General features: G+C 47.1%; 1 protein-coding gene and 1 pseudogene across 1 annotated transcript; both read right to left on the reverse strand.

The window, feature by feature from the left end:
- Positions 1 to 5,111: 5,111 nt before the first annotated feature.
- Positions 5,112 to 9,845, reverse strand: LOC123138906 (tyrosine--tRNA ligase 2, cytoplasmic-like; annotated as a pseudogene).
- A 1,229-nt stretch (positions 9,846 to 11,074) lies between these two features.
- On the reverse strand, positions 11,075 to 14,776 carry LOC123135991 (F-box/FBD/LRR-repeat protein At1g13570). Its single transcript, XM_044555264.1, has 4 exons — positions 13,732 to 14,776; positions 13,485 to 13,640; positions 13,019 to 13,374; positions 11,075 to 11,512 (listed from the first exon to the last, which is right to left on the reverse strand). The coding sequence occupies exons 1-4, from the start codon at positions 14,662 to 14,664 to the stop codon at positions 11,428 to 11,430; spliced, it is 1,530 nt and encodes a 509-aa protein (XP_044411199.1). The 5' UTR covers positions 14,665 to 14,776; the 3' UTR covers positions 11,075 to 11,427.
- Between the last annotated feature and the right edge of the window lie 9,358 nt (positions 14,777 to 24,134).

Genomic DNA, 24,134 nt, shown 5'->3' on the forward strand with positions numbered 1-24,134 from the left:
AAGATAGCAACTTGTTGGAAGCAACACATTTTGATGTGTGCAGTCCAATGAGTGCTGAGGCATGCAGTGAATATCGTTATGTTCTTACTTCACAGATGATTTGAGTAGATGTTGAGTATATTTACTTGATGAATCACGAGTCTGAATTATTGAAAGGTTCAAGTAATTTTAGAGTGAAGTTGAAGGTCATTGTGACAAGAGGATAAAATGTCTATGATATGATCATAGAGATGAATATCTGAGTTACGAGTTTTGGCACACAATTAAGACATTGTGGAAATTGTTTCGCAATTAATACCGCCTGGAACACCATAGTGTGATGGTGTGTCCGAACATCATAGTTGCACCCTATTGGATATGGTGCGTACCATGATGTCTCTTATCGAATTACCACTATCGTTCATGGGTTAGGCATTAGAGACAACCACATTCACTTTAAATAGGGCACCACGTAATTCCGATGAGATGACACCGTATGAATTATGATAAGAGACATCATGGTACGCACGCACCATATCTCAAACTTTTCAAAAACGAGTGAGTCCAAAGATCCATCAACATGGAGCTTCTTCATGCATTTTATACCATTATGACTTACATGGCAGTGCCACAAGTAAGTGGTACTATCATTACTATCTTATATCTTTTGGCATGAAAATGTGTATCACTACGACCAAGATTCAATAAACCATTCCTTTAGGTGCAAGACCATTGAAGGTATTATTCAAAAATAGAGTAACCATTATTCTCCTTAAATGAATAACCGTATTGCGATGGACATAATCCAATCATGTCTATGCTCAACGCAAACACCAATCTCGGTGGTAGAGGGAGCGTGCGATGCTTGATCATATCAACCTTGGAAACACTTCCAACATATATCGTCAGCTCACCTTTAGCTAGTCTCCGTTTATTTCGTAGCTTTTATTTCGAGTTACTAACACTTAGTAACCGAACCGGTATCCAATACCCTGGTGCTACTAGGAGTACTAGTAAAGTACACATTAACATAATGTATATCCAATATACTTCTATCGACCTTGCCAGCCTTCTCATCTACCAAGTATCTAGGGTAATGCTGCTCCATTGGTTGTTCCCCTTATTACAGAAGCACTTAGTCTCGGGTTTGGGTTCAACCTTGGGTTTCTTCACTGGAGCAGCAGCTGATTTGCCGTTTCATGAAGTATCCCTTCTTGCCCTTGCCCTTCTTGAAACTAGTGGTTTCACCAACCATCAACAATTGATGCTCCTTCTTGATTTCTACTTTCGCGGTGTCAAACATCATGAATACCTCATGGATCATCTTATTTATCCTTGATATGTTATAGTTCATCACGAAGCTCTAGCAGCTCGGTGGCAATGACTTTGGAGAAATATCACTATCTCATTTGGAAGATCAACTCCCACTCAATTCAAGTGATTGTTGCACTCAGACAATCTGAGCACAAGCTCAACGATTGAGATTTTCTCCCTTAGTTTGCAGGTTAAGAGAATCGTCGGAGGTCTTATACCTCTTGACGTGAGCACGAGCCTGAAATCCCAATTTCAGCCCTCGAAACATCTCATATGTTCCGCGATGTTTCGAAAACGTCTTTGGTGCCTCTACTTAAACCATTCAACTGAACTATCACGTAGTTATCAAAACGTGTATGTTCGATGTTCGAAACATCCACAAATGACGTTTGGGGTTCAGCACACTGAGCAGTGCATTAAGGACATAAGCTTTCTACTGTTCGCATAATCGCTACTATCAACTTTCAACTATATTTTCTCTAGGAACATATCTAAAACAGTAGAACTAAAGCGCGAGCTACGACATAATTTGCAAAAGGTCTTTTGACTATGTTCAGGATAATTAAGTTCATCTTATGAACTCCCACTCAGATAGACATGCCTCTGGTCATCTAAGTGATTACATGATCCGAGTCAACTAGGCCGTGTCCGATCATCACGTGAGACGGACTAGTCATCATCGGTGAACATCTTCATGTTGATCGTATCTACTATACGACTCATGCTCGACCTTTCGGTCTCCGTGTTCCGAGGCCATGTCTGTACATGCTAGGCTCGTCAAGTTAACCCTAAGTGTTTTCGCTGTGTAAAACTGTCTTACACCCGTTGTATGTGAACGTAAGAATCCATCACACCCGATCATCACGTGGTGCTTAGAAGCGACGAACTGTAGCAACGGTGCACAGTTAGGGGAGAACACTTCTTGAAATGTTGTAAGGGATCATCTTATTTACTACCGTCGTTCTAAGCAAACAAGATGCATAAACATGATAAACATCACATGCAATCAAATAGAGTAGTGACATGATATGGCCAATATCATATAGCTCCTTTGATCTTCATCTTCGGGGCTCCATGATCATCTTGTCACCGGCATGACACCATGATCTCCATCATCATGATCTCCATCATCGTGTCTTCATGAAGTTGTCACGCCAATGACTACTTCTACTTCTATGACTAACGCGTTTAGCAATAAAGTAAAGTAGTTTACATGGCGTTCTTCAATGACACGCAGGTCATACAATAAATAAAGACAACTCCTATGGCTCCTGCCGGTTGTCATACTCATCGACATGCAAGTCATGAATCCTATAACAAGAACATGATCAATCTCATACATCACATATATCATTCATCACATCCTTTTGGCCATATCACATCACATAGCATACCCTGCAAAAACAAGTTAGACGTCCTCTAATTGTTGTTTGCATGTTTTACGTGGCTGCTATGGGTTTCTAGCAAGAACGTTTCTTACCTACGCAAGACCACAACGTGATATGCCAATTGCTATTTACCCTTCATAAGGACCCTTTTCATCGAATCCGTTCCGACTAAAGTTGGAGAGACTGGCACCCGCTAGCCACCTTATGCACCAAGTGCATGTCAATCGGTGGAACCTGTCTCACGTAAGAGTACGTGTAAGGTCGGTCCGGGCCACTTCATCCCACAATACCGTCGAAACAAGATTGGACTAGTAACGGTAAGCATATTGAACAACATCAACGCCCACAACTACTTTGTGTTCTACTCGTGCAAAGAATCTACGCAATAGACCTAGCTCATGATGCCACTGTTGGGGAACGTAGCAGAAATTCAAAATTTTCCTACGTGTCACCAAGATCTATCTATGGAGAGACCAGCAACGAGTAGAAGGAGAGTGCATCTACATACCCTTGTAGATCGCTAAGCGGAAGCGTTCAAGTGAACGGGGTTGATGGAGTCGTACTCGTCGTGATTCAGATCACCGATGATCAAGTGCCGAACGGACGGCACCTCCGCGTTCAACACACGTGCAGCCCGGTGACGTCTCCCACGCCTTGATCCAGCAAGGAGAGAGGGAGAGGTTGAGGAAGACTCCATCCAACAGCAGCACAACGGCGTGGTGGTGGTGGAGGAGCGTGGCAATCCAGCAGGGCTTCGCTAAGCACCAGGGGAGAGGAGGAGTAGGGAGAGAGGTAGGGCTGCACCAAGAGGGAGAGAACTCATGAGTACAAAGTTACAACAACTTGGGTTCACTCCATCCAAGGCAGATACCTCACTCTTTTTCTACAAAAAAGGCAACATTACTATATTTGTTCTTGTTTATGTCGATGATATAGTTGTTGCCAGTTCTAGTCCAGATGCTACTACCTGCTTGCTGAAGGATATAAAGTTGGAATTTGCCCTCAAAGATTTGGGAGATCTTCATTACTTTCTTGATATAGAAGTCAAGCAGGTAAAAGATGGTATACTTCTTACTCAGGAAAAATATACCACTGACATACTCAGGAGAGTAGGATTGGAACATTGCAAACCTGTGAGTACACTGCTCTCAACTTCAGAAAAACTTACAGTTGAAAGTGAAGAACTACTTGGATCAGACGATGCAATAAATTACAGAAGTGTTGTAGGTGCATTGCAATCCTCGACTCTTACTCATCCTGATATTTCTTATTCTGTGAATAAAGTGTGTCAATACTTGCATGTCCCTAGTACAACTCATTGGACTGCAGTTAAGAGAATTCTGAGGTACTTCAAGTTTACAGAAGGACTTGGACTTCAGATTTACAAGTCTTCGTCTATGCTTGTTACTACTTATTCTGATGCAGATTGGGCAGGGTGTGTTGATGATAGAAGGTCCACGGGTTGCTTTGCCGTGTTTCTAGGATCAAATCTTGTATCATGGAGTGCAAGAAAACAGGCCACTATCTCAAGATCTAGCACCGAGGCTGAGTATAAGGCTCTAGCAAATGCTATAGCTGAAGTTATGTGGATTCAGACTTTGCTTCATGAACTTGGAATCAAGATTCCACAAGATGCGAGGTTATGGTGTGATAATATTGGTGCTACATATCTCTCGGCTAATCTTGTGTTTCATGCAAGGACAAAACACATTGAAATTGATTTTCACTTTGTCAGAGAAAGGGTAGCTCGCAAGCTTCTTGACATTCAGTTCATACCAACTGGAGATCAACTCACTGATGAGTTCACAAAACCTCTTACAGCTAGAAGTTTAGATGAGTTCAAGTACAATCTCAACCTTGGTAAGATTACATAGGTTTAGATTGAGGGGAAGTGTTAGATGATAGAGATAGAATAATGTTTAAAGTTCATCTTGTGTTCTATCTCTTCTTTTGTAACTTCCTGTATTCGAACTCTGTAACCTGGAACGCATTCCAGCGATAGTTCCTTTCGTGTACGCCATGGCTGGCTATCTCGCCTCAATTAATATATACACGCGGCCACCCACGGGTGGAGATACGCTTCCCAACCATATCTTTCATTGATGCCTTCAGCTACTATGCCCTCAACCTCCTGCATGATCTTGTTCATGTGGGAAATCAACAGCCTACCTAATAAAACAACAGCCTATACAGACGAACTGAATGTTAGACCTATTTATCTTCACGCAGCGCAACATCGAAATGTTGAGCTCCTAAACCCTTTTTTTAAGAAATTTGTTTCATACCATATATCAACTATTCACAAATGGGACACGTTCCTTCTAGTATCTTGTAAATAAATAACTTTAAATACAGAGTTGCTCTAGCATATTGTGATCCCTAATTAAAAGGCATGAGTTAAACGAGGCATGCTCCCACAAGACTCCAGCGTTATGCAAATAGCGGTCGTTGATTAACGTAGTACACCTTCATAGCTTTCTTCGTATCTTTGGCTTTACTGTTGTCGGTGAAGTGGCGACGCACAGTCTCCGTAATCTTGTTCAGCACCTTTGTAAGTGCCAGCTTCACCTCGCCAGGATGCAGATCGCCGTGTTCATAATCAGCGATAAGCTTCTCCATCTTGTGAAACGTCCTGCTAATGTCACCATTGTTCTCTTCCTTGCTGGGCACCTCAAAGCATCCAAACTCTGGAAGCACAATATGTTTGATGTACTCCATGCATGGGTTTCCTTCCACAACTTTCGCAGGGCAGAAAGCGTTCCTTATCTTCACAGGTACATCTCGCTCCTCGTCTTCCATGAAGATGGCAAGAACATTGGATCTTGTATCTTAGCATGTTTGTGGTCCAAAATCAAAATGGGGAGCTTATCATGGGAAAGAATGATAGGTCCATGATCTTCACCCTTCATGTCTCTGCAGTGTTCTCTGGTGAGCGTGCCGACATCAAGTGATCCAGATGGCTCTCCTCATGATCCATGTACAGCAGCCATATGCCCACCTTCTGGAACAACACAGCGGCACACTACATGCAGGTGTAGACGACCCTCACGCCTACCATGCGGCTTGACGAGTTCTCGGTACTCCACGGGTGACTCCGCCACGCCACAACACCTCACCGTCCTCCTCAAGGTGTTGTTTCTGGCAATGTCCATGAGAAGCGCCCAATACTCGCGGGAGGCCGGCCCGTTGATTTCATCCAACAGCCACACGAACTCCACCCTGTTGAGCTCCAGCCTATCGTTGTTCATATCTAGATCATGTAGCGTCCGATGGCCTGGATCTTGCTTAGGTCATCGGATTTGCCGAGTATGTGAGAAAACCAATCTGCCATCAGGATTTTGAACCTGCAGCCGTCTTTGATGAGCTTGTTGACGTTGAACAGCAGCATGATCCCCTGCCCGATGTGTACCCATGGGGAGGGGTTGCACCAAACGTACCAGATAGGATCGGCCTTCCTCTCCAGAAGGATACTGTGCTCGTCCTTGTTGGCGCTCTCCAGCCCGACAGGGGCGGTCCTGGGATTATAGGGGCCCAAGGCTAAACTAAAATTCAGGGCCTTTAGTGTAACACTACTAGAAAAACACCAATTAGTCCCAGTTCGTAAGGGCCTTTAGTCCCGGTTTATGAACCGGGACTAATGGGTCGTTACAAATACCTCCACCAATTAGTCCCGGTTCCAACACGAACCGGGACAGATGTGCCTCCACGTGGCCGGTCCGCCGAGCACCAACCGGAACCGGGACAGATGTGCCTCCGCCGAGCACCAACCGGGACTAAAAGTCCATGTTTTTTTACAAAAGTGGCTGCTTTAGGGGTTTTGGGGGTTATTTTTAGGTTGTTATTGACTAGCTAATAGAGAGAAGTGTCCTCTCTTATATCTTCGTCCTTTGTTTATCAACGTTGCTGCTATGTTCATTTCACCCGCTGATATAACATGCTCATGCATGCTTGCATCATACATCATCATATATAATAATAAGTCCTACTAACATCATGCATCATCATACAACTTCTACTCATTATTAATAATAAGTCATACGATCATCATCCTCATAGTCATCGAATCCAACCCTACATAATTGTTCTTAGCACATGATCATCAGTATCAGGTAGGACCTAAACACCCTTAAGGTAAAATAGCATAAAACAATATAGACCCTGACTCTCCATTATGAAGAATGGCGATCATCCTGTCTCCAATTCTTGCCCTTCGCTGCTTGTTGCTTCCAAGAAGCTCCTTACGACTGTCCATACATTTTTTCCATTCTTTGATTGTTATGTCTCCACTTTTTTTAGAAACCCGGTATGGACAGTTGAGATTCGTAGGACGACCTGGTTGTATGTTCAAAACATGAAGGCTACCATGGTATACATCAGATGAGGCACACAATCATTCGGGATTATCTGTTGAAAAACATAGTAATAACTTCGTAGTTAGCAATGATGTACTAGTTTTAGAAGTGTGCAAAAAGATGCACGGATGTTGTAATAGTAAAAAATAATCTTACCAGGGTATCTCCATGGTAGTTACCGTAGTTCAACACGTGCACTAGTGGCACGTATTGACCATAATGTTGAGGAGTTTGATTGTAGATATTGTAATTCTCAAGATCAGTACAAAATGCGACCAGATGATTTTTCTCCTGATAAGTTAATTCGGAGCCTTCGGTGTAGTAGGTTCTGTCTACCATCTTCCGCACATTCTTTGAAGAATGAAAATAAGCTGTCAATGGAGATAAGTTGTCAACTATTTTGAAATAAACAATATAAATTACTTAATAACTATGTTAAGCTCACATGGGGGAAGAATTGGAGGTGTATCCACAAGGACCCAAATCGAAGGTCTCTCTTGCTCGATTGTAGGATCACCAAGATCCATGGTGACAAGCATACCCTCATCAAGACCATACATCTTGCAAAGTGCTTCCCAATTTTTGCAACCAAAATGGGTTACACTCTGAGCATTGTACAACTTTACTTGAAAATCCACACCATGATGGGTACTTAGGATAATTTTTTTGGTTTCAAAACTTTCATGGTCTTCAAAACCCATCCTCTCCAAGACATAGCGTCTTGCAAAGCATGGGATAAGCTAGTCGAATTGGAAAAGATGAAAAATATTGTCATGATTAAAATAGTTGAAGTCATGATTAATTAGAAAAAAACTATTGTCGTCGGTTGCGTACCGTATGAACATCGAAGGTCTCCTCGAGCTTAATGCTGAAGCGACGATCTTCGTCCAGCTCAATGAACCTGTCGCAGATACCTCGGTCGTCGTGGCACCAGTCGCACTCCCCCGGGCGGTTTTCGTCGTCCGAGTACGACATTTCCGGCCTATGTTCATAATTCAAATATTAAACTAGATTATTAATCACGGGTTGACTATCGGTGATGTACGTAGCTCCTCCTTTCATTCCCGAGTGCATTATTACATCAAATTGTCTAGCACACGGGAATGAAGGAGAACTTATCCGATATGAGCATTCAATAAGCAAAACCAAATCATAAAATAAGAAAAACCAAATCATAAAATAAAGTAGTATTCAAATTAGCATGCATTCAATAATTATAAGCAAAAGTACATCATCTCTTGGTGTCCGTACATCGTCGAATATTATCACTAATATAGCATCACTAATACAACTAGAACCGTAGCGCCCGACGGGTATCGACGCGGGCGGTGGACACCCAAAGATAAGGAACCATCACAGGATCATAGCTCTAGTGAGATCCCTGAAGAACCTGCCAGGTATTGTCGAACCTGCCCTCCAATGCAACCATGTAGCGACGGACGTGCTCGTCCTCCTCGCTGACACGGTGACGTACCACCTCCGCGGTGTCCGGAAGCCTCGGCACCGTCACTGGCCCACGCGACCACCACCAAACAAGGATCGGGTCAACAACGGGCTGCCTCCTCACCAACCTACGTCCCCCGAAAGGTAGCACCTCCCAATATCAGCCCGGCAGAGCCCAGTCCCGAACATGGCCCTGATCAAGCAAGCCTCCACCGCCGAGTCGACGACGACGAGGATGCGGGGTAGGCATCGCTGACGTCGATGCGGGAACTACTTCTATATATAGTTAAATAAAGTAGTTTTATTAATTAAATCAACTATCTAGTTCAACTACTAATTAAGCACTTACTATAAATAAATAAAGTACTACTTACTAAAAACAAACTACTTCTATATATAGTAAAATAAATTAGTTTATTAAATCAACTAGCTAGTTCAACTATATATATATTAAGCACTTACTATAAATAAAATAAAATAGTACTTACTAAAAATATGAACTACATATTAATTACACAATCTAAATTACACAATATGAACTACATATCTAAATTACACCATATCTAATTTAACAAAAAGATCTACACATCTAATCTAACAAAAAAATCTACTAACAAAAAAAATCTAACATAATATGAACAAATTAATTACACAATCTAAATTACACAATATGAACTACATATCTAAATTACACAACATCTAATCTAACAAAAAAATCTACACATCTAATCTAACAAAAAAATCTATTAACAGAAGAAAAAATCTAACATAATATGAACAAATTAATTACACAATCTAAATTACACAATATGAACTACATATCTAAATTACTACAAATCTAATCTAACAAAAAAATCTATGAACTATACAAAAAAATCTAAAAAAATCGAATAAAAATAAAATAAAGTTGCTCACGGCCGGCGACGGCGACGGCGACGGCGAGGTGCAGCAGGGCGGGCGGCGACGTCGGGGCGGGGCGGCGACGGCGTCGGGCGGCAGGGCGGGCGGCGACGGCAACGGGTCGGGGCGGCGACGGCGCGCGTCGGGGCGGCAGGGGACGGCGTCGGGGCGGGGCGGCGACGGCGAGGTGGCGGCAGGGGACGGCGCGCGGCGTCGGGAGAGATCAAAGTCGGGGCGGGGCGGCAGTGCTACTTATATGGCAAAGGCTTTGGTCTCGGTTCGTGCCGCAAACCAGGACCAATGCCTCTCTTTTGTCCCAGTTTGAGCCACCAACCGAGACCAAATGCCTCTTTTCGGCAACCCAAAGGGCGGGAAACAAAGACCTTTGGTCCCGGTTGGTGGCTCCAACCGGGACAAAAGGGGCGCATTGGTACAGGTTGGTGACATCAACCGTACCAAAGAGGGGCATTGGTACCGGTTGACGCCACCAACCGGTACCAATGGACCCGTCTAATTTTTTATTTTCTGCAACTGTTTTTTAGTTGATTCTTTCTGCAGCTGTTTTTTTAGTCCCACCTCGCCAAGCGAGAGGCACTCGCAGCTGTTTATAAGCCCTGAGTGCAGAGACGATGAAGAAGAGGCTCAATGCTCACCTGCATGTTGGTTAGCTTCAAGCCTTGAGGAATAGAGTAGACTGCACAGAGCTATGTGTAGTGCAGTTGACACTATTCCGAAAGGCTTGAAGCAAATTAACGAGCATTGCACCTTTTTTTCTTTTTAATGACTTATTTTTAATAGTTGTGATTAACTTAACTAAAAAATGAGGATAGATGCTTATTTTTAATGACTTATTACAACTCAGAAATAAAAAGAAAAAAATAAATATAGCAGAAAAAAAAACAATATAAAAAACTACTCAGAAATAAATAGAAGAAAAATAGTTGTGATTAACTTTACTAAAATAATGAGCATAGATGCTTATTTTTAATGACTTATTACAATTCAGAAATAAATATAAGAAAAAATAGTTGTGATTAACTTTACTAAAAAATGAGCATAGATGCTTATTTCTAATGACTTATTACAACTCGGAAATAAAAAGGAAAAATAAATATAACAGAAAAGAAAAAAAACTACTCAGAAATGAGCATAGATGCGCTTATAGAGAAAATTCACCCTAAATTCATAATAAATTTCTACTAACTTCAGAGAAATTCAGTATGAATTTAGGTTAAATTTCCTGTATAAGGGCATCTATTTTTATTTTGAGAGGAGCTCAACAAGGCAGAGAGGGAGGGGCTTATAAACCGGTCTGATTCCCCTTCGGTTGGCGAGGTGGGACTAAACTCTGACCGCAACGAGGACCAACCCTTTAGTCCCGGTTGGTGGCATGAACCGGGACTAAAGGGCAGCCTTTGGTCGCGGTTCATGCCACCAACCGGAACCAATGGTGGTGGGCCAGGAGCGAGGACCATTGGTCCCGGTTCGTCCCTCCAACCGGAACCAAAAGGTCCAGACGAACCGGGACCAATGGCCCACGTGGCCCGGCCGGCCCCCGGGGCTCACGAACCGGGTCCAATGCCCCCATTGGTCCCGGTTCTGGGTTGAACCGGGACTAATGGGCTGAACCGGCCTGGATCATTGGCCCTTTTCTACTAGTGTAAAGGTCTAAATAATAATCAATGTACGCAAATATAATTTTTTTAGGCCAAAAAAATATGTGCCTCCAAAATCATTATGCATATCAAATATTATATACATATATTACCTTAATTTTTCTTCTAACATTCTTATATACAAAATTACTAATGATATTTTCCATGGGGGCGAAACTGGATTGAAAGCTCATCAGAGATTCGGAGGCAATTGAGGTTTCCTGAGCTTTGCTTGGATCGCGTCGCGGAGCAATATTTGGGCACTCGCCTTTAGGACAGGGAGCGCCGGTCGACCGTACGACTCGTCCCTATGCCTTCCTCCTCGTCAATTCGTCATCAATCAAAATCAAAAAACAAATCAGCCAACTGCTTCACCTCGGGTCGCCAGTCGCCACCTCAGTCTGCCGCCGTAGTTGATAGAGGCAAGGGTGCCATGTCCTCATCAGTAGTCGTCGTAGGCATCACCAGTCCAGCACAAGTCCTAGACCAGCACAGAATCATACAAGTTCAGTTTACGAACTGCGGATATATATAGACTCAAGGTAATGCCGTGCAAATTCGGCGACACATTTTCCAGGTACGGTACTCCGAGGACAGACACCTTAATTAATACGGAGCATGCAACAAATCAACTGGATGAGAGTCTAGAGTACTTATCAAGTTTAACAAAGATAGAAAAAGAACAGCTGCAGCTCGTGGTTCTAACTCGGGCAAAAACAAAGAAGAACAAGTGTCACAGAAAATGTGTGGTTCTTATTCAGTGGAAAAGGATAGCCGCCGTGGCGACTCAAACAGATAACCCCCTGTATACCTAGGACAAGAACAAACAACACAAGTGCTGCTGAATGAACTCCAAAGGCACAGAAATGCCGCAAACTAACCGATGCCTACGCTGGTACTCCTGAAATGCTCTCAGTTCTCAGTATCTCACCGCAACAACTTCCATGCTGAGTAGGCATCAGTTATTTCAAGTTAAGCTCCAGAATAAGCAGAGACACAAAAAATAAATTATATGGAGATTCAAATCGAAGCATTTCAAGAGTACCGGCGTCTTGGGAGGAGCCAGTACATATACAGTCAGCTCACACACCCGGTCATTGCAGTTCAGACTGGTGGTGGAACCATGGAAGAAGCTGTGCCTTTCAAATCAAAGAACTGGAAAAACTGGTGTGGCATTATCTTGATTTCCCATTTAAAGGCTAGCATCCACAACAAAAGACCAAATTCAATGGCTAACATAGCCTTGCTCTAGAATTAGACATCATGGCGAGCACTCAAACTGGTGCAGTCAAACTTTAGGAAGATCACTAGTACATTATCTTCTACTTATAACGGCTCAGCTAAACAAATTCCTCACTATCAGCAATTCAGGATAGAGCAGGTTTAAGTTTCACATCAATAACCCGACATTTTCCACCTTGCGAACTTTGCTGAACAAACCCAGAGCCCGGTGTACAAAAGATTAAGAGATGAATCCCAGCAACGGCATGACTCAAAATGAGCTGAAGAAAGAAAAAAACTAGAAGCAAACACAGGTGTAACATGTACAGTTAAGTCAGACCATGAAAAAACCACACTGAGTGCAGATACCAATAAATGTAAGCCACAGCCGCAGCCACAGGCCATGAAAATCTCATCAAATGCAGAAATAACAGTTAATCGCTCAGATAACAACACAAGCAAGTCAAAGCAACAGTAGAGCTGGGTAAGTCACATTACATGCAGATGCAGATAACTAGTACATTTTACATATCCAAGTCACGAGAAGTCTCAGTTCATGGTGTTGCTAAAGCCACAACCTTCTGTTGCTAAACCCCAAATCTCCAACACTCCAAAAAGAGCTGCTAGCTAATGCTACATCAGTTCCCTATCACAAGGAAATGCGGCATTCAAACGATAATGCTCTAGCATCTAACGAACATCCCATTCAGTACTGGCTTAAGAGATAAACGGGTCGCCGATAGAAAGATCAGACGCTTCGTCATACCTCCAAACTTGACCTGCCGGACGCTCATGGACCACCAAGGAAGTTCCGCCCCAGACCTTGCTTGCCCACATTTTCTTGGAAGCAAACGGCTGCAGCTTGCTCGTGGCCCCGCGAGTGGAGATAGAATCCAGGCCGGCCAGCAGGACAATCACCTTCTGCAGCAACACAGCTCTCCCAAGAACCAGCTTCAGGAACTCAACCTGGTTTGTGCCCCCGTTGAACTGGTCGAACACCAGCTTCTGAACGCGCGACTTGACGCATTTGATCGGACCGACCGCCTGCCAGAATGTGGACTTGAGCTGGTCGCTTGGCTTGAATTCACCCGGGTCATCGTAGTGGTCGGTGTCATTGTCAGACTGCAAAATCAAAGCACACAATTCAGCAAGCCAACGATGGAATGCAAGCAGTAAAAATTGGAGATTTTGAATGCACAGAGAGAGAGAGAGAGACACAGGGTAAAACTCACAGCCATGATGTGTAAGGTCTCTACTCCAGGGAAGCATCTCAAGAAACACAGCAAAGTTCTGATTTCTTTGGGCACTCTGAAACGGACCTTCAGAGCTAACACCTTCACACTTGGAACCACTGTATTTGGGGTTGGGCAAACTTTTGTCACCCCAGCCTGCACATCGTCGCAACATCAATCAGACAATCATGCAAATCATACAGTACCAGGTAGCATAACACTTTAAGATTTGTGAGAATTGGAGTACCTTGATGATGGTGTTGCCGATCTCAAGCTCGTGGGTGGCCGTGTCCAAGTAGCCGAGCACGGCGAGCTTGGGAGCATGGCCTATCTTGACCTTGATGACCCTGTCATCCTCAGTGGGGTGCGTACAGTAGATAATGAGGCGCTGCAGGTTTGGGGCGGCCACGACGGCGACCTCGTCCGCCAAGGAATGCCAGAGCAGCAAGCAACGGAGGCTGCGGCTGCCGATGCGGACGCGGTCGGGGTAGAAGTAGTTGGAGATGAGCGCCAGGGTCTCCAGCTTGGGGCTGCAGGCGAGCACGTAGTCGAGGTCGCTCTCCTCCGTTTTGCCGTGGCAGAGGCCGAGCTCCTGGAGGTGGGGGAAGACATCGGGGCCGCGCGGGAGGCCGGTGGTGAAGGGGAAGAGCCAGACGCCGAGGTAGAGGCGGCGGAGCGACGCCCCGCAGCGGAGGAGGGTTGCAGGCAGCTGCACGGGCTCGTCGAAGGAGTAGGGGCGGTTGACGAGGGTGAGGTTCTCCACGCCCTTGTCGGCGAGGTGGCGGAGCCACTCCGGGAGGAGCGCCTCCTTGTTGGACTCGTCGATGGGGATCTCGGCGATGCGGACGGCGCGGAAGGGGCCCGGGTGGGAGGCGAGGACGCGGGACACCAACGCGGCGGCGGGGCCGGGGGACGGGAGGAGGTGGGCATCGTCGAGGGCGAGCGGGGTGGCGCGCCAGAGCCCGCGCCAGCGGCGCGAGAGCGCGCCGGTGCGCGCGGCGTCCTTGACCGGGAGGCGGGAGACGACGTTGCGCAGGAGGGTGTCGGGGAGCGCGCTGATGCGGTCCTCGCCGTCGGAGGAGGAGGTGGCAGCGGAGAGGAGGGCGGCGGGGGAGACCGGGGAGGCCGGGAGGCAGCAGTCCATGATGTGCTCGAGGCCGGCGATGTCGCCCGTCGACATGGCGCCCGGCGGCGGCGGCGGCGGCGGGCGGAGGGAGAGGAGAAAGGTGTGGGTTTCCCTTGGGGGGAGCAGGTGTGTGTCCTTCCTTCCGACCGACGAGTGAGAACTGAGATAAACTTGGATGGCAATAAAAACAAATTGAGTTTGGTCTCACTGTACTCCACTTGCTAGGGTTTCGCGTCCGTGGGCCGGAGCAGAATGGGCCTTCTCCCTTGTTCGTCCGTCTGTGATTTTATTCTGAACTTCGACTAAACAAGTTCTTGCCAACTTCTTGGTTATTTTGAGCAATTTATTGAGGTCAGAACCCCCCCCCCCCCCCCAATGTTTATTTTATAAAAACCACTTCATCATTGTATTAAAACTAGATGGTTTATGAATCTAAATATATTTTTTATTACTTTTTTATGTTCTTTGTACTGTTTTGACAATTATGAATAAATCGAAAGCTTTCAAATGCATCACGTGTACTCCATTGTAAAGCTATTTTTATTGATTTTATCAAGATCAACACTTTTAAATATCCCTTGCTCAATTTCGATCACTTCAGCATTTCTCCTTCACAAGCACTCGTTGTGCAACGCCACTCGCTGGTGGACACCAGCAATGCCGGCAGACCCAGGACAAAAATGACCCAGGGTCCCATGTCTATCACATATATTTGGATATGAGTACTAATATAGCTAAAAGTAACAGTTAACAATATAATATATATATATATATATATATATATATATATATATATATATATATATAGAATACGATATAACCGTGAATGTGCTTATCGAGGATCCAAAATAAAGAGTTTCACCTGAAATATTAGTTGATCGTAGTAAGTTCAACATCAAAGAAAAATCAAAGTGTCCAAAATGTGAATAAAGTATAACCGTCGATGAGAAAATGCAACACTAGATCCTGATTGCCTACAAATCAAAAAGAAACAAAACCACTTAGTAAAATATTAATTACAGTTGTGTAAGTAATAAGTAAGTTAAAACATTACCTTCCTAAAATGGTTTCCTACGTTCTTTCATGGCTTCAAAGCGATCAATTACCGCATCATTAGTAACCTTCCTCATTTCACTTTTCTCCACGTAACAAATAAGGTCGTACTTCAAGGCGTCGTCACCAAGACGGTTGCACAAATATGTCTTCACAATTCTCATAGCTGAAAAAGATCTCTTAACGGTAGCAAGTGGCAACAGGCAATACTAGTGCTAGCTTCAAAAGTCGATAAACCAAGGGATAGAAAATATGTTTTCTTGTCTTCACCATTTTTTGAGAGAGCTCACAAATATTACTTAATCCAGAGAAGCGATCATCTGCTCGGACATCAGCAATGTGAAGGTGATGCCTAAGGTCCCTGAGTTCTCCATCATCGAAATATTTTGGATAAAGTTCAGCTAGACTCATCAAATGCTCTAAGTTGAAATCACGAAATGATTCATTTGGGCTCAAAGTTGCTGAGCAAACAAGTAGGTCAGAATTTTTCTCATTGAAGCGATATCAAGTTCTTGGAGCAGCCAATCAATAAAACAATCTACTTCATAATGATGCCTATTAGTGATACTTGTTTTTTGCCGTGGCTTCTTTGGGTTCACATATTGGTCGTCCATTTCCAGCTTGGAAATTTCATTGTCGGTGTCAAAACCAGCGGATCTCGGGTAGGGGGTCCCGAACTGTGCGTCTAGGCAGATGGTAACAGGAGACAAGGGACACGATGTTTTTACCCAGGTTCGGGCCCTCTCGATGGAGGTAAAACCCTACTCCTGCTTGATTAATATTGATGATATGGGTAGTACAAGAGTAGATCTACCACGAGATCAAAGAGGCTAAACCCTAGAAGCTAGCCTATGGTATGATTGTTGTTCGTCCTACGGACTAAAACCCTCCGGTTTATATAGACACCGGAGAGGGCTAGGGTTACACAGAGTCGGTTACAATGGTAGGAGATCTACATATCCCTATCGCCAAGCTTGCCTTCCACGCCAAGGAAAGTCCCATCCGGACACGGGACGAAGTCTTCAATCTTGTATCTTCATAGTCCAGGAGTTCGGCCAACGGTGATAGTTCGGCTATCCGGACACCCCCTAATCCAGGACTCCCTCAGTAGCCCCTGAACCAGGCTTCAATGACGACGAGTCCGGCGCGCATATTGTCTTCGGCATTGCAAGGCGGGTTCCTCCTCCGAATACTTCATAGAAGATTTTGAACATAAGGATAGTGTCCGGCTCTGCAAAATAAGTTCCACATACCACCATAGAGAGAATAATCTTTACACAAATTCAATCCGCTGACGTATTCTACGGCGTGACGTCATACCACGGCCAAGCCTTTCTTGGAATCATTTTTACTGTCCCACCTCAGCGTGTTTAGCGAGGCAGTTTCCTTGGCACGTCTTATCAAAGAGGAGATCATGCCCCCTTATTCCGGGATTCTCATCAATACGGGCGTGGGTAATCCAACCGTGCCATTGATTGCGACGCTTGGGAGATAAGCGGGTTTTACCAGGCTGGTGAGGGACGCATAGCTTCGTCCGTCCATATAAGGGGATAAGGATCCGCCTTTTCTCCTACGCCTTCTTCCTCCTTTGCTCCTTCATTTCCGCGCACTCGAGCTCCAGCGCCCAAGTCCGCACATCTCGCCTCAACCTTCCCCAGCCATGTCCGGAGCGGGAGGCAAGTGGATGGCCTCCTCCGTCACGGAGGGGCACAACAAAAAGTTAAGGAAAGCCGGATACCTGCACAGCGACATTGCGCACCGGCTTCCAGACGAGGGGCAGCTCGTCCCCACCCCCAGGCCCCATGAGAGGGTGGTGTTCCTTCCCCATTTCCTCCACGGACTGGGCTTCCCACTCCACCCATTTGTCCGGGGGCTCATGTTCTACTACGGCCTGGATTTCCACGATCTGGCTCCGAATTTCATCCTCAATATTTCAGCGTTTATCGTTGTGTGCGAGGCCTTCCTCTGCATCAAGCCCCACTTCGGCTTATGGCTGAAGACCTTCAATGTCAAACCGAAGGTAGTGGGCAGCCAGCAGGCGGAGTGCGGAGGCGCCATGGTGGGCAAGATGCCCAACGTCATATGGCTCGAGGGCTCCTTCGTGGAAACCATCAAAGGGTGGCAATCGGGGTGGTTCTACATCACCGAGCCGCGTGACCCTGAATGGGCAGCGGCCCCCGAATTCCGATCTGGCATCCCCACATGTCTCACCTCCTGGAAAGAGAAGGGCCTGACATGGGATGATTTGGAAGAGCTGACCGGAATCCAAACCTGCGTCCAAAACCTTGTGAACAAGAAGATCAAGCTCGTCAACGTAGTCCAGGTCATGCTCATCCGCTGGATCCTCCCGTGCCAACAACGGGCCTTCAAGTTGTGGGAGTTTGATCTGGCACATCACCAAACCTTGAGAAAGCTCTTCGACACTACGTACAAAGATGCCTGGAAGGTGTTGTTTAAGGGCGTCGAGGCCCCCGCATCCGCTACCGAAGATCGCGGATTCAGCTCGCGGTGTCAGGCCAGCGAGGTAAGCTATTCTACCCTTTATGGGACTCTTGTTTTTCATAGTCTGACTCTATGTGGGATCTAAACTCCCTTACCTTTGACAGGACTGGCTGAAGACGTCTGGGCAGGTTAACTGTCCGGCTCCTTCGCCAGAGGACCCAGCGGACGCCCGCTTGACGGGGCTGCTGGTTCCGGCACCTCACGTGGTGCCAGAGAAGAAGGCCAAGAAGAAGGCCAAGGGAACTCGAAGGAGTGCGGGTGCCAGGTGTTGTCGGACTCATCGTCCAACGATTCCGAGGTGGACTCCTCCCGTGAAGACGAGGAGGAGGAAAAAGAGGCCTCTCCCCCAGCGAGGGGAGAGAAGAAAAGGAAGGCCGCCCCAGCTGGGGGGGCCGGAGGGTCCAAGAAAGGAAGGACCCTTCCTACGGACTTTTCCACCAACGCCGACGACGGCGAAGAGGAGTGGCCTTCGAGGGCCAAGCCCCTAGCGAGATCGTAAGTGTCCAGATTCCAGAATAACTCATGATTTTTCATTTGTCGCATAGTTTCTTCTAACGCCGAATACAACCATGTAGCCTGCCCAAGGACGAGCTCCCCGCTTCATCGAGCGGCTCCCTGGATTCGTCGGATGTGAATAGCACTTTACTTCCGCCCGCCTCCTCCCCTCGTGACGTAGAAGACGCCGCGGTGGAGTCCCAAAAGGGGCCCAACCAGGAGGAGGTGGTCCTGGAGGCGCCGCAAGGCGACCACCCGGACTCTGGGCGCAAAGGGGGCAAAACCCCAGAGGGCTCTAAGTTCGGCCCTGTGTCGGACTCCATACTGGAACCTACAGTGGTTCCGAAGTCCGGCAGGCGGCCCCTTCGTAAGAAGGGCAAGACTGCGACGCCGGTGGCCTCCGTCCAACCGGAGGCACCGAACAGCTTGCTGGAGGCGCTTAATGGCGCCTCCATCGACGAGGAGCACCGCACTATCATGAGTGCGGTGATCCAGAAAGTTCAGTCCGCCAAGAGCGGGCTGACTGAAGCCTGTACCAGCCTTCTAACAGGCTTTGAGGTAAGTTTTTAAGATATGTAAGAATATTACCGCATAGACGATAGCCCCTGATGCTTAGTTCGGTGTTCGGAAAGAAAAGCCGAGTTGAGGATCTAAAAAGATATACGCAGGAGTCTAACATAAATATGTCAATATGGGAATGCAGGCTGCGCTGCTGACCTCTGCCGCAATGACTGTGGAGGTCAATGCATTGAAGGAGAGCCTCGAGCGGTCCAAGAACGAGCTCGGCCTTGCCAAGAAGCAGCTCGAGGATAAGGAAGGTAAGTAATACCTTATAGAAAGGATTTGGTTGCAAAAAATGACAGGAATAACATGAGTATTACAGGGGCCACGAACAAGGTGGCGACCCTGAAGGAAGCGGTATCCAAGGCCGAAAACAGTGCGGCCGCGGAGCGCACCGAGCGAGAGAAGCAGGAGGCACAGGTGGTGGAGGTGCGGCAAGAGCTCCAGGCTCTCGTGGAAAAACACGAGAGTTTGGAGCATGACTCGAAGACTCAAGAGTCCGAGCTCGCCTTGGCTCTTGAGAGTGCCAAAGCCACTAAGGCGGAAGCCCAGAAGGCCCTCCAGGAGATAAAAAAGATAGCGGTGGGTAAGGCATTCTTCATGCAAAGCAAGCATGTAAATGAATTATCTGTTACTTACCCGAATTCAAAGCTCTCCAGGAGCGTTCGCAGATCTGCCCCGTAGTGTGTCCGATGCTGCCGTGTTCTACTGAGCCGAGGATGGGAGCTCAATGGAAAAGGTGTTCCAGTCTCAATATGCTGAGGCCGGACATCCGGTGCCCCTGAGCGACCAGCTGAAGCAGCTGGTCGAGCTCGACAAGGTGGACGAACAGGCCATGAAGGGCCTCATAGTTTGGTTGTGGCCTAAAGAAGCCATGCCTGGGAGCTACTTCGGTCTGGTGCGGCGGCTGGTGGATGCCTGTCCATGGATTGAAGTCATCAAGCGTTCCATCTGCATTGAAGGTGCCCGTCGGGCCCTTGCCCGTGCTAAAGTGCACTGGGGCAAGATGGACGCCGAGAAGCTTGTGACGGACGCGCCACCGCTGGGCAAGGATTATCGCAAGCTCAAGATGTACTATGAGGGCATCCTGAAGGGTGCCCGCCTTATAGCGGGTGAATGCTCCAAAGATGTAATTTTTGAGTAGACTCGCATTTGTTATCTTGTGCGCTAAAAACTTTGTTCATATGCGCTAAGCAACGCTTGTTAATTTAAAATATTACTTTCTGTGCGGCCGTTTATCAAATTTGAGAGATGGCGAGTCGTTGGCTTCAGCCCCAATGCCACGAGTGCTGGGGTGTTCGGGATAAACTTGAGCGCTCTTGTTCCCATTCTTGGGTCCTTCGAGGGAGGCATTTAACACGACGAATGAGGCAACCGGACTATAATGCTTAAACACTCTCACTTAGCCATAGAATTCTATAATTTTGAATTTCGGCAAAGCCCCTGGTATTCGGAAGACCGAGTTCGGGGCGCTATCCACGCCTTGGCCGGACAATGCCGCCTCCTCGCTCTAAGAGGCATGAGTCTTTAGGGACCCAAAAAAACCTCTCGAACAGCGACCGGCTCTCGCCCTATCATGACGGTCAGTTTTAGCTTTCTCCACTGAGGTGCTCAACCCAGCTCAACCGGGGCACAATCGCAGTGGTTCTCCCAGCGCTACCTTAGCCGATATAACAGAACGTAAGGTACCAAAACATGGGAGCCGGGCAAATCCAACTATTGACCCAAGACATGATTCGGAGCCGATGCATATAATGCTATAAGTTCGGGGTGCCGCACTTGTGAAAGTGTTCGGACTTATCACACCATGTTTTGGGGTACTTAAGCCCTTGGTGTATTGACCGTACCAAGTTGTACGGGTGCAACATGTCATAGATGAACATTTTATTGAAAAAAAGGAATGCAATAATAAGCAGAAGCTATGTATTGTTAAAAAGATGCTGCAATGAAAGCAGAACGATACAAATAGTGCGATAAGCAAGGGATGGGACTATTTAACATGTCCCCCTCCAGGGTAGGCTACGGGATGGTATGAAAAACAGGTATACTGCTCGTAATAGAGATCACCTGGACACTCGACGTAGCTTTTCTGCTTCCCTGGCTGTTGCATCATGAGTTCGGCGATTCTACTGCCGGACAGGGCTTCTGGAAAATGCAGTCCTGAGAATAATAAAAAAAAGAATGACACAATTGGGAGCCCCTGGTGCGGTTGAGCCGCACTCTGGGCATGCCGTGGTCGTGCCCCTCCCACTATGCCCATGGTATCTCCAGAGCGTAGTTATGTATGCGTGGTACTGGTCTTGCAATTTCGCGAGGGCTGGGGTTGGGGCCGCATTGCTACGCGTGCTCGGAATGTGCCAGGCGGTCTTGTTGTAGGTTACTCCGGGCGCGCTTGACGGTGTCCAGATGTTTAGTAGTCGAACTCGAGAATTGCCTTAAGAGGCTGCTTTTTACTTCCGCCGCGAGGGCCGCCGTATGCTCCTCCGTTCGGAGAGAGCGTTCGGTGTTTCCATTGACCGTGATTACTCCTCGAGGGCCAGGCATCTTGAGCTTGAGGTATGCATAGTGCGGCACCGCATTGAACTTTGCAAATGCGGTTCGTCTGAGCAGTGCGTGATAGCCACTGTGGAACGGGACTATGTCAAAGATTAATTCCTCGCTACGGAAGTTATCCGGGGATCCGAAGACCACTTCGAGTGTAATTGAGCCTGTATAGTTGGCCTCTACACCTGGTATGACGCCTTTAAATGTTGTTTTTGTGGGTTTAATCCTTGAGGGGTCTATGCCCATTTTGCACACTGTATCCTGGTAAAGCAGGTTCAGGCTGCTGCCGCCGTCCATGAGGACTCTAGTGAGGTGAAATCCGTCAATGATTGGGTCAAGAACCAATGCGGCGAATCCGCCGTGGCGGATGCTAGTGGGGTGGTCCCTTCGATCAAAAGTGATCGGGCAGGAGGACCACAGGTTAAACTTTGGGGTGACTGGCTCCATAGCGTATACATCCCTTAGCGCACGCTTCCGCTCCCTTTTGGGTATGTGGGTTGTGTATATCATGTTCACCATCCGCACTTGTGGGGGAAAGCCCTTCTGTCCTCTATTGTTCGGCGGCCGGGGCTCCTCCTTGTCATCACTATGCAGCCCCTTGTCGTTGTTTTCGGCATTTAACTTGCCTGCCTGCTTGAACACCCAACAATCCCTGTAGGTGTGGGTGGCTGGTTTTTCGGGGGTGCCATGTATCTGGCACGAGCGATCGAGTATTCGGTCCAAATTGGACGGGCCCTAAGTATTTCTTTTGAACGGCTTTTTCCGCTGACCGGGTTTAGAGCCTCTGAATCCAGCATTGACTGTCGTATCTTCAGTATTATCGCCGTTAATGCGGCGCTTGTGCTTGTTGCGACACGACCTGCCATTGCTGTCCTTGGTATCCGAACTACCAGGGTTTTTGGTCAGGTTGTTACTGTGAGCTAGCCAGCTGTCCTCTCCCGCGCAGAAGTGGGTCATGAGTGATGTGAGGGCTGCCATGGATTTCGGCTTTTCCTGTCCTAGGTGCCGGGCAAGCCACTCGTTGCGGATGTTATGTTTGAAGGCTGCGAGGGCCTCTGCATCCGGACAGTCAACGATTTGATTTTTCTTGGTTAAGAACCGTGTCCAGAATTGTCTGGCCGATTCATCTGGCTGCTGAATTATGTGGCTTAGGTCATCGGCGTCTGGTGGTCACACATATGTGCCCTGGAAGTTATCAAGGAATGCGGCTTCTAGGTCTTCCCAACATCTAATTGATTCTGCTATCAAGCTGTTGAGCCAATGCCGAGCTGGTCCTTTAAGCTTGAGTGGGAGGTATTTGATGGCATGTAGATCATCACTGCGGGCCATGTGGATGTGAAGGAGATAGTCCTTGATCCAAACCGCAGGATCTGTTGTGCCGTCGTATGATTCAATGTTTACGGGTTTGAAACCCCCGGGGATTTGATGATCCATTACTTCGTCTATGAAGCATAGTGGGTGTGCGACGCCTCTGTATTGGGCTATATCACGACGCAGCTCAAATGAGCTTTGTCTACTGTGTTCGGCCCGGCCAGAATTGCTGTATCCGGCGTGAAGGTTGTCATCACGTGTCGTGGGGCGCCCACGCGATCCGTAGATCGATCTTATTTGCCTTGCCTTGTCCTCCAATATGTCTCACAAGTCTGGCGCATTTCCCTATGGCTTTGTACTTTTCGAGCGATGCCGGGGTGCGGCTTTAGTGAAGGGCCTAGAGGCCTCTCTGTCGCGGCCACGAGGTGGTCGGTCGGTCGCGTCATGCGCTGGTGATGTAGGTTTGGGTGCTTCCTCCTCTAATTGGGGTAGCAGCCTGCGTTTTGGGTAGCTCTTGGAGGGGCGATCGAGTTTGTACTCTTCGGCTGCAAGGACTTTGGTCCATCTGTCAGCTAGCAGGTCTTGGTCAGCTCTAAGCTGCTGCTGCTTTTTCTTAAGGCTGCTTGCCGTGGCCATAAGCCTGCGCTTGAAACGCTCTTGTTCGACGGGATCCTCGGGCACGACAAATTCATCGTCGTCGAGGCTTGCTTCATCTTCGGAGGGAGGCATATAATTATCATCCTCTACCTCTCTGTCTGCCGCTCTATCATGAGGGATGGCTTCTCCCTCCTCCTGTGCTAAATCCTGCTGGAGGGGGTTGTCTTCGGCACTGTCCGGGGTGTTATTATCTCCCGTGTCAGAATCACCATTTTTGCTGTGCCGGGATTTAGAGCGGCGCCGCTGACGCCGGCGCTTGGGATGTTTCTTGGAGGGGTCATCCTCCGCTATTCCATTGCCATTCCCATCTTTTGGGATGTCCACCATGTATATGTCGTATGACGAGGTGGCCTTCCAGTGCCCTGTAGGCGCTGGTTCTTGGTTGTCTCCTACATCGTCGT

The sequence above is a fragment of the Triticum aestivum genome, chromosome 6B (assembly GCF_018294505.1).
Source record: "Triticum aestivum cultivar Chinese Spring chromosome 6B, IWGSC CS RefSeq v2.1, whole genome shotgun sequence".
In the NCBI taxonomy this organism is placed as follows: domain Eukaryota; kingdom Viridiplantae; phylum Streptophyta; class Magnoliopsida; order Poales; family Poaceae; genus Triticum; species Triticum aestivum.